The sequence below is a fragment of the Gadus chalcogrammus genome, chromosome 22, assembly GCF_026213295.1.
Source record: "Gadus chalcogrammus isolate NIFS_2021 chromosome 22, NIFS_Gcha_1.0, whole genome shotgun sequence".
Classification (NCBI taxonomy): Eukaryota; Metazoa; Chordata; class Actinopteri; order Gadiformes; family Gadidae; genus Gadus; species Gadus chalcogrammus.
In genome coordinates this window covers 16915261-16926939 of record NC_079433.1, presented here as the reverse complement: position 1 = coordinate 16926939, position 11679 = coordinate 16915261, and the positions used below count along the sequence as shown (strand labels likewise).

Here is an 11679-nt window from a genome sequence, read left to right as displayed (position 1 = left end):
AGGTCCCTTGTATACCACATAACGTCATAGATAATAAGGTTGCGTTTCGGTGTGTATTCGTGTGTTTGCCATTGCAGAAGTATACGAATTATCGGTTTCCTGGCAATATACGTTTTTAGCTGGTTTTTGGTTGATTTGGTGTTTTTAAGTCAATAATTGGGCTGGAAATTGCCAATCCGATCTGGCAACACATGCCTATATCTACACAAACGATACGCGATATAAAAGCTGAAGGAGACCAACGGGATCCTCATTTTGTGAGCTTATTTCGATCAACTAAATGTGAAGTAATAAGGTCAATAATATATATTTTCGAATTCTCAAACAAATACCCACAACGTACTCAAATATATTCAAAGTCGGTCACATTAGCTCTTTTTTTAACCCACTTTATTTGTTTTCGAACCATTTTACAACACTATTTTCAAATCCTTTCGCTTGATTTAAAGCCATTTAACATTTCTTTACGTCTTGTTTTACTTATGAAACATGTTTTCAACCTCAGTTTGCACTACAGCACTAACCGCATTTTCTGCAGGAAATGCATTTTCTAGTTTCCAATTTGTTAAGATTATGTGGATAGACTTTGATTTAGCATGGCCTAACATGCTTGATGGACAGATATGGTTAGTGATAATTATACAATATGAAGCACAATAATAGCGATAGGCTAGCACCAATCCATTTTTATTCATTTTAAATGCTAAATGTGACGGGATGAGACGGTGATGTGGACATCCATCACATTACCACATAAGGCTTGTTTTGAGAGGTAGGCCTACTTATATTGTAATTAGGTGAGTGCTGCATGCAGCTCTCAATTGTTGTTCTTCAGTTTTATTCCTTCTTCTTCATTATTCTATACAAACTTTTTAGAGACAAAATTTCATCCATCCCTTTTGATTAATTTTAAATGCTAAATGGGAGGGGATGAGACGGTGATGTTGACATCCATTACATTACCATATAAGGCTTGTTTTGAGAGGTTCTGAGATCCATGGTCTCCTTGACGACAGCATCACTGCCTCATTCAAGCGAGACGCCACGTGGACTGACTCACGCACGCTGCACGAAGTTGTCTTTGCTAGTTGTTGCTAATTGTTGCTAATTAATCGTGGGTTGATCATTATATCTACTTGACTGTACTTGTCGAAGAGGAAAGCAAACATGGGTGGCTGTTGCTCCAGACAGGTACAATTAAATCTTAATCATGACTCTTGAATGTTACACCTTGCAATCTTTCCTTGAGGTTGCGATAGAAACCTTTCATCAAATTGTGAAACGTAATCAATATAATTATTGATCATGCATTTATGTAATAATCCCTATAAGTAACCCGATATTTACGGCCAACACTGAAACCTTATTTTAATAAATATTTTTTTAAAAACACATTTGGCCGCCCGCTTCTTATTTGTTGTTCTTTGAACACGTGTTAGCGACCTGAACGTTCTGATGGCCGCGCAGGCCATAAAAATGGCACCAATCCATTTTTATTCATTTTAAATGCTAAATGTGACGGGATGAGACGGTGATGTGGACATCCATCACATTACCACATAAGGCTTGTTTTGAGAGGTAGGCCTACTTATATTGTAATTAGGTGAGTGCTGCATGCAGCTCTCAATTGTTGTTCTTCAGTTTTATTCCTTCTTCTTCATTATTCTATACAAACTTTTTAGAGACAAAATTTCATCCATCCCTTTTGATTAATTTTAAATGCAAAATGGGAGGGGATGAGACGGTGATGTTGACATCCATTACATTACCATATAAGGCTTGTTTTGAGAGGTTCTGAGATCCATGGTCTCCTTGACGACAGCATCACTGCCTCATTCAAGCGAGACGCCACGTGGACTGACTCACGCACGCTGCACGAAGTTGTCTTTGCTAGTTGTTGCTAATTAATCGTGGGTTGATCATTATATCTACTTGACTGTACTTGTCGAAGAGGAAAGCAAACATGGGTGGCTGTTGCTCCAGACAGGTACAATTAAATCTTAATCATGACTCTTGAATGTTACACCTTGCAATCTTTCCTTGAGGTTGCGATGGAAACCTTTCATCAAATTGTGAAACGTAATCAATATAATTATTGATCATGCATTTATGTAATAATCCCTATAAGTAACCCGATATTTACGGCCAACACTGAAACCTTATTTTAATAAATATCTTTTTAAAAACACATTTGGCCGCCAGCTTCTTATTTGTTGTTCTTTGAACACGTGTTAGCGACCTGAACGTTCTGATGGCCGCAGGCTACATTGACCCTTTCTAATCGACCCCAAACTTTTCAACGGTAGTGTGTGTGTGTGTGTGTATAGCTATCTATCTATCTACATATATCTCAATACATACATACCGTTCAAAAGTCTAAATACATATATACATGTATGATAACTTCTTGTGTTTCTTTCATTCATTCATTTTTGATACAATCATTTATAATACATTTTCCCATCATAATTTAAATATCGTAATATTATAATTAATTCTCACGCCCCTTTCTTCAAACAGCCTGCCATGGAGGAAGATGGAGGAGAACCTGACCACCGCCCGGCCCCTTCTGTGGTTGCATCGCTGCCAAAGAAGAAACCCTCTTTTTTCCCCACTTTCCTATCCCTCCCCTCTTCTCGTTTCAACCCCACTGCATCTCTACCCTCTTCTCGTTTCTCCCCCACTGCATGCCTCCCCTCTTCTTGTGTCTCCCCCACTACATCTCTCCTCTCTTCTCGTTTCTCCCCCACTACATCCCTCCCGTATTCTTGTGTCTCCACCACTACATGCCTTCCAACTTCTCGCGTCTCCCCGACTACATCTTCCCCCTCTTCTCGTTTCACCCCCACTACATGTCTCCCCTCTTCTTGCGTCTCCCCCAATACATGCCTCCCCTCTTCTTGTGTCTCCCCCACTACATGTCTCCCCTCTTCTTGTGTCTCCCCCACTACCTGTCTCCCCTCTTCTTGTGTCTCCCCAACTACATGTTTCCCCACTTCTTGTGTCTCCCCCACTACATCCATCTCCTCTACTCGTGTCTCCCCCACTACATGTCTCCCCTCTTCTTGTGTCTCCCCCACTACATGCCTCCCCTCTTCTTGTGTCTCCCCCACTACATCCCTCCCTGTTTCTCATCACCCCGCCTCTCTCTTCTCGTCCCCATCCTCCCCTGTTCTGTTCCCTGTTCCTGTTCTTCTGTCCTCTGGTATCTCCCCAATAACTGTGTCTCTTTCTCCCTCCCCCCCCTCCTCTCTCTCTCCAACAGGAATCCTGGACCTTCCAGATGTCATCACCCCCAGCAGCAGAGATGTCTCCTCCCCACCAGGACGGTCATCAGATGTCGGTGAGCAGAGCAGCAAAGGGACCTCAGAGGACACCACCCTGCCTGATGAGGATGTACTGGGGAATCAAATGTAGGTAACAAGTAGCATTAAGTTCACCGCCGGTGAAATTATGCCAAAAATGACTCATCCATGTTTGTAACTTTTCAATTTGCATTCCTGCTTTTAATTTGTCCTTAAAACATCAGCCCCCCCATCCTCAGTTGACCTTGATGAATGTGTGCGTTTCAGGGTACCTGCAGTAGCTGGGAGTGAGCTCAATGAGGTGGACCCCACTGGGCCTCCTGCCCAGACAACAGGTACTTTGAAGCAGTCCTCCATTGAGTAGACAGCATGTCCCACAGATCAACTATTATTGTCTTAACCGTGGTGGTGGTCGGTCCTCAGAGTTCTCCCGGCTTCGTCGCTTCTCATCTCTGCAGTGGTATGACAGCAGGAGCCAACCTTTGCTGATTGCATCAGGGAGATCCATCAGCACAGGATTGGACATCAGATAGAAATCGATGAATGAATGACTCCGTTTTGCTTATACGTGACGTGACTATCCTCCTCATTGCTGTGTTTCCCTTTCTGTTCCGCTCGTCCCTGTGTGTTGCAGTCAGCCTCAGAGGGACGAGGTCAGCCGGCTGCGGGCCTCCTCTGGTAGGAGCAAGACCCAGCAACACCAGGAGGCCCTTGGGTAAGAGACAGGAAAGACATCTCTTGAGCTGGTTCTTTAGAGAATAAACATGAATACAAGCAGCCTGTTTGGGGCCGCTGATGCCTTCACCCCCTTATAGTCCATAGTTTAAGGAGTTCTGGTTATATTTGTAGAGATTTACACTTTCCCAAACATTGGTTGTCTCTTCTTTAAAACCTAATCATCACGACTATATACTCCGGGCTGGTACATTGACTAATGATGTGTATGTGTTTTCTTCAGCTTGCCCAACATTGGAAACAGCTGCTTCCTGAACGCGTCCCTGCAGTGTCTCTACAGCCTGCCCTGCTTCTGCAGTGACATCACGGGGCAGGAGGACCTCTGGAGCCCCCGGAGAAGAACCAAGCTGAAGCTGCTGAGGTCCAGTAGAGATCCAGACCCTTAGCCCTCACACTAGAGTAGAACCAGACCCTTAGCCCTCACACTAGAGGAGAACCAGACCCTTAGCCCTCACAAACTACAGTACAGCTTGGACGATTTACTGACAAAGTGAATGCTCCACTGTACAATATTAAGTACAGTAGGTGTACTAAATGCACTTGGTCTTTTCGTATGCTGTTCTCCAGGTACTTGGGGGAGCTATATAAATCCCGGCAGGGTGAGGGCTCCTACAAAGGCAAGCGCCGGCTCCTTTGGTCCATCAAGAGCAGTCTGGCAGAGTTCAACGAGGAGTACGAGCATATCACTGAGCAGGTACAGCTGATGAGTCCCTATCTCTTGGCTTATGCGCTTGTTGAGGATTAAACACATGTCAACTGAACTTCTGGTTTCTGACAGGATGCTCATGAGTTCCTGCTCCTCCTCTTCATGAAGATGAAGATGGAAGGTGAGACACTGCAGGAGATCTCCACGTCACCCAGCTATCTCTGCCCCGTCCAGAACTTTGAGTTCAGACTGCAGTGTGTACGCACCTGCACCAGGTAACGGTTGACTTCATCGAACGTATTATTGTTGTCGCATAATACTACTATAGTTCCTCCATCATTGAATGAAAGTCAATCAATGTTACGCCAACACTTTTGGCATCATGATCTGGTCTGCTGTGTTCAAATGGTGATTTTCTGTTCTCTGCCCGTCTTAAAAGCTGCGGTGACAAGGTCTTCCAGGAGGAGGAGCAGAACCACTTGTCCTTGGACCTCCACCCGTCGTTGATAGCTGGCCTCCAATTCTACTTCAAAGTCAGTACACCGTTGTGTTGGTGTGTCCGATTACGCTGGTCCACTGATACTCACAGAGCACTTTCCCTCAGCCTTCAGAGTTGGAGTGCACCTGCCGGCAGTGCTCTGGATGCCAGGCAACAGCGGTTCGGCATTTCCTCACTCTGCCCAGGTGAGCCATGAACTTGAGTCTGTTGTCTCCAATGTTGCCTTGAAGCAGCCTTTTCATACGTACGGGCGCGTGTGTGCATTCAGCGATCGGACGATGAACCGTTTGTGTCCACAGAGTGTTACTCCTTCACATGAAGCGCTTCCACCACGACGGGGCACGGTTGAGGAAGGTGACCGATGCTGTCAGCGTTCCTCCATGGCTGTCTCTGGCCTCCCTCGTTGGAGAGCAGGGTGCTGCAGCTGGGATAGACCCACTGAGGTAAGAGATAAGGAAACAGACTGGGACGGTAGGCAGTGCGTTGTGCTTCATGGAAACAGATTGGGTGGGTTGGGAGTGCTGGGCGTCATTGAAACAGTCAGATGAATCTAGATTGGTAATCCGGCCATAAGCTCCCCTGCCTCTTATAGAGGACCTCACACAACCATTTTAGTGTTTAATTTACGATCCTCAATATCTGATTAATCATTATGTATGGAATGTGTTGTAGATCAAGTTATGGAGAGGGGGACATCGCATCTGGAGCAAAACCAAGTGCAAACATGGGTAAGAAAAAAGTGATGGATTCCTATCTCATGCCCAACCGCTTGAGTTTTTCAGTTGTGTACAAAACAGGATTGTTGGTGTGTTTCTCAGCAGCAGTGGATCATCTTGACAGTGCAGGAGACAGGGACAGAGGTCTTCAGGAAGTTCATGGGGTGAGAGGGGCCAGGGAGAGAGCTGTAGTACACAGTGGGACAGAATATGGACAGATTCAAGCGATGATGCAACAGAGAAGCTCAAAGCGTTTTTTACACTTTCAATATGCCCGTCTTATTTGAAACTTTTTCCCGGCATTGGCGTTTTTGCACTTGTAAATAGTTAATGGGGTTTGTAGCCTACATTCAGACGCAGTCTACTCATTCTTGCGTGCGAGTGGCTTGAATAAAATTAAAACATTACGAGTATGCAAATTATTCTAAAGATGTCTACGTGCGTAGCCCCGCCTGCTCCAATGAACAAGAAAGCCGGCTTTACACAGGCAGGACAGTGAAACTGTAACATCTGCCAAGCAGCGACCGTACCTGCTTGATAGTGTAAAAATGCTTAGGGTTAGGGTTAGGTTCTCTGACAAATGAATCCTGTTTCTCTACAGAAGGATCACAGCAACCAGAGCACCTACCGTCTGTCGGGGATGGTCTCTCACCTCGGGGAGAGCATCAACACCGGTAACTAAAGCTTTTATAGTAAACAATGTACATCTGTACCTGACACACGCGTCAGACACTAGACCCGTCCCACGCTGGGGGACAGTAAGGTAATGGATGTCTTGTGTCCCCCAGGCCACTACGTCAGTGACGTCGCTGGAGAGGACGGCGCCGGATGGTTGACCCTCAACGACGCCCGTGTGACGCCCGCGGAGACGCCGGTCCTGAGGACCAGAGAGAAGACCGCCTACATGTTGTTTTACGTCCTAAGGTGATACTTTAAACGTTACTCTCTACAACAGCCAATGCTTCTTTTAGACTCAGTCTGTTTTACTCACTGAACTTACTGAAACACTGACTCCTGCTCGTCTTCTTCCACCAGTGGAGCAGAAGAGGGAAGCCATGTCCCACTGGCTCAGAACCAGGAGCCATCTGGAGCTGAGAGGGACTGACACCTGTGAGGCCCAGGAGAGCGTTTGATTGGTGGAGCCTCTACAGCCCGCTCTGTGGGCCGCACCCTGCAGCCCCCCTCTACAGCTGAGGCCCACCTTTAAACGCCCCCCTAGGGGCCACACCCTGAAGCCCACCTCTACATCCCCCCCTAGGGGCCACACCCTGAAGCCCACCTCTACATCCCCCTCTGGGGGCCACACCCTGAAGCCCCCCTCTACATCCCCCCCTAGGGGCCACACCCTGAAGCCCCCCTCTACATCCCCCCTAGGGGCCACACCCTGAAGCCCCCCTCTACATCCCCCCTAGGGGCCACACCCTGAAGCCCCCCTCTAGGGGACCTGAGGCCCCTCTCTACACCCCCCTCTGGGGGCCACACCCTGCGGCCCCCTTCTACAGCCCCCTCTAGGGGCTAACCAACCCCCTCTACAGCCCCCTCTAGGGGCCCTGCGGCCCACCTCTTTGGACGTTAAGGCTGATCATAATGAGGATCACTTTATTTTTATTTTGTATCATAATAATGAGGAGCATATTCATATTATGTATAATAATAATGCTGAGGATCATCTTATTATGAATAATAATGTCATTATGTGATCCTTTTTATTATTATACATGTATAATAATAATAATAATAATGAGGATAACATTATTATGCATAATAATAATAATGCTGAGGATCAAATTATGTGTATAATAATAATATGATAATTATGTATAATATATAATGTGAATATATAATATAATAGCACTATATATAATGTAACTATAAAAATAAGATCCCCTGTGGAACTAATATATGATAATTGAGCTCTGGTTTTCATTCAATTTCGTTTAAATAAATGTGTTTATTGTATAAATAGTAAAATAACAATTAAAATGTTAATGATATTAATAATTTGAATCAAATCAAAAATAAGATATCACCAGAGTATATAATAATAATATATGTCATCAATAAATGCGTTTACTTGCTACTAATCTCCTGTGTTTGGTCCGCTTCCTCAGTCTCCAGTCTCACCCTTTAATCACATCAACCACATAACACAGGTTTACATCGTCCACAGCTCAGCATTGTTTGAGCAGTAGATTTGAGGAACATCCAAACAACAAACACTTGATATAGATCATTTGCTTGGCGAGTCTGACTTAAAAAATGTATTTGCACTCATTTAAAGTTTTTCAGTTACTGTTAAAACAGCATCCTCCGAATTAATGGATATTAACGGCAGGAGAGGAAGAATTGTTTCGGTCTATCCAGAGCCGAATAACAGAGTTCAGGTAAAGAAAGGTGTCACTTCTCTATGTAGGCCTACTCAAGAACAGAGAGTTCAGGTAAAGAAAGTGGTTTCAATCAGGTTGGTCTTCCTCTTTATAGTGCCATATAATGTGACTAATATTAATATAATGTTACATGAGCAAGCCAAGTAAGTTCAACTGTTGCTTGTTCATGAATAACAAAAACTGACACTAATAAATCAAGAAGACCCTTCATGAAGATTGGGCAAACCAAACTGTCAAATGAGCTGTTCATTAGACAATTACTTCACATTATATATTTTTTGCTTGGTTGACATTTTACTATTTTCTATAAATAGATAATATATACATTTTTACAAATGCTAGTTTCAACTATGTTGATCGAATATGGTCTAAATCAAACCTACCGAGTCAGCCCAGTGGATAACACTCTATCCAAGATCAAGTCTGAAATCCAACTTTTGGAAGAATTGCCACTCTCCACTATTGTTCTTTAGTTTTATTCTTTCTTTCTTCTTCTGTATTATTCTATACGTATATGTAGACACAGAATTTCGATATAATTTATACTTTTTTAAGAATCACACTTAATTTCATACCGTATATTTCCAGTTGGTCTCAAGGACGTTGAGGCTCGAGCGTGAGCAGTTCTGGAGATAACAGCCAAGGTGACAGGGCGGCTAGTTAGCGATAGCCCATGGTGGCTATGAGAGCTAACCATTGCGGACGTCGTGGAGCCTAAACAACGTCAACCTAGAAACACAATGTGAAGCTTAAACGGTTCTGTATTTCGTGTTACACTTGCGATAAAATGATGAATCGATTGGAAATATGATTGTTAGAAATCTGCCGATTGTCTGTGGAGAGCCCCGTTTATATTGCTAAAGGCTAGGCGCTTGCTACATATCCGGGTGTACGTCCACCGGTAGTAGATAAATGCTAAAATCAATGCTTGCCTGTCCAATAGTAATAAGGGGCGAGGGAGGGCTTTCAGACCTGTCACTCAAACCACCGCGCCAGTAGTAAGTTGTAAGAATATTTCAAGTTCAATTTCTACATAAATGTAAGATCATTTTATGCGTGACTATTTTGAGGGTTGTTTTAATATTAGCTAATTTACCAAACATGTTAAATGGGCGTGTCCCTGCACACTGAGCGCGCGCGTGTGTGTGTTTGTGTGTAACGTAAAAGTTATTAGGTCAATTACGTCGCATTCAGGTGCTAATTTTGCTCACAATTTGACTTTTATGTGCCTATTTTGTGTGTTGTAGATGTCATCGAAGACCCATTTTCTACTGCTATCAGTGTGTTCTTTACGCAGACCTTATGTGTGTGTGTTATCGATGGATGAGAGGTCCCTTGTATACCACATAACGTCATAGATAATAAGGTTGCGTTTCGGTGCGTATTCGTGTGTTTGCCATTGCAGAAGTATACGATTTATCGGTTTTCTGGCAATATACGTTTTTAGCTTGTTTTTGGTTGATTTGGTGTTTTTTTGTCCATAATTGGGCTTGAAATTGCCAATCCGATCTGGCAACACATGCCTATATCTACACAAACGATACGCGATATAAAAGCTGAAGGAGACCAACGGGATCCTCATTTTGTGAGCTTATTTCGATTAACTAAATGTGAAGTAATAAGGTCAATAATATATATTTTCCAAGTCTCAAACAAATACCCACAACGTACTCAAATATATTCAAACTCGGTCACATTAGCTCTTTTTTTAACCCACTTTATTTGTTTTCGAACCATTTTACAACACTATTTTCAAATCCTTTCGCTTGATTTAAAGCCATTTAACATTTCTTTACGTCTTGTTTTACTTATGAAACATGTTTTCAACCTCAGTTTGCACTACAGCACTCACCGCATTTTCTGCAGGAAATGCATTTTCTAGTTTCCAATTTGTTAAGATTATGTGGATAGACTTTGATTTAGCATGGCCTAACATGCTTGATGGACAGATATGGTTAGTGATAATTATACAATATGAAGCACAATAATAGCGATAGGCTAGCACCAATCCATTTTTATTCATTTTAAATGCTAAATGTGACGGGATGAGACGGTGATGTGGACATCCATCACATTACCACATAAGGCTTGTTTTGAGAGGTAGGCCTACTTATATTGTAATTAGGTGAGTGCTGCATGCAGCTCTCAATAGTTGTTCTTCAGTTTTATTCCTTCTTCTTCATTATTCTATACAAACTTTTTAGAGACAAAATTTCATCCATCCCTTTTGATTAATTTTAAATGCTAAATGGGAGGGGATGAGACGGTGATGTTGACATCCATTACATTACCATATAAGGCTTGTTTTGAGAGGTTCTGAGATCCATGGTCTCCTTGACGACAGCATCACTGCCTCATTCAAGCGAGACGCCACGTGGACTGACTCACGCACGCTGCACGAAGTTGTCTTTGCTAGTTGTTGCTAATTGTTGCTAATTAATCGTGGGTTGATCATTATATCTACTTGACTGTACTTGTCGAAGAGGAAAGCAAACATGGGTGGCTGTTGCTCCAGACAGGTACAATTAAATCTTAATCATGACTCTTGAATGTTACACCTTGCAATCTTTCCTTGAGGTTGCGATGGAAACCTTTCATCAAATTGTGAAACGTAATCAATATAATTATTGATCATGCATTTATGTAATAATCCCTATAAGTAACCCGATATTTACGGCCAACACTGAAACCTTATTTTAATAAATATTTTTTTAAAAACACATTTGGCCGCACGCTTCTTATTTGTTGTTCTTTGAACACGTGTTAGCGACCTGAACGTTCTGATGGCCGCAGGCCATAAAAATGGCACCAATCCATTTTTATTCATTTTAAATGCTAAATGTGACGGGATGAGACGGTGATGTGGACATCCATCACATTACCACATAAGGCTTGTTTTGAGAGGTAGGCCTACTTATATTGTAATTAGGTGAGTGCTGCATGCAGCTCTCAATTGTTGTTCTTCAGTTTTATTCCTTCTTCATTATAATATACAAACTTTTTAGAGACAAAATTTCATCCATCCCTTTTGATTAATTTTAAATGCAAAATGGGAGGGGATGAGACGGTGATGTTGACATCCATTACATTACCATATAAGGCTTGTTTTGAGAGGTTCTGAGATCCATGGTCTCCTTGACGACAGCATCACTGCCTCATTCAAGCGAGACGCCACGTGGACTGACTCACGCACGCTGCACGAAGTTGTCTTTGCTAGTTGTTGCTAATTGTTGCTAATTAATCGTGGGTTGATCATTATATCTACTTGACTGTACTTGTCGAAGAGGAAAGCAAACATGGGTGGCTGTTGCTCCAGACAGGTACAATTAAATCTTAATCATGACTCTTGAATGTTACACCTTGCAATCTTTCCTTGAGGTTGCGATGGAAA

At 43.0% G+C, this 11679-nt stretch overlaps 1 protein-coding gene across 1 annotated transcript; it reads left to right on the top strand.

The window, feature by feature from the left end:
* The first annotated feature begins 5885 nt into the window (after positions 1 to 5885).
* On the top strand, positions 5886 to 7020 carry LOC130375550 (ubiquitin carboxyl-terminal hydrolase 37-like). The gene is made up of 4 exons (XM_056582535.1): positions 5886 to 5913; positions 6503 to 6575; positions 6690 to 6825; positions 6937 to 7020. Exons 2-4 carry the CDS (start codon positions 6542 to 6544, stop codon positions 7004 to 7006), a joined length of 240 nt encoding a protein of 79 aa, XP_056438510.1. The 5' UTR covers positions 5886 to 5913; positions 6503 to 6541; the 3' UTR covers positions 7007 to 7020.
* Positions 7021 to 11679: the final 4659 nt, after the last annotated feature.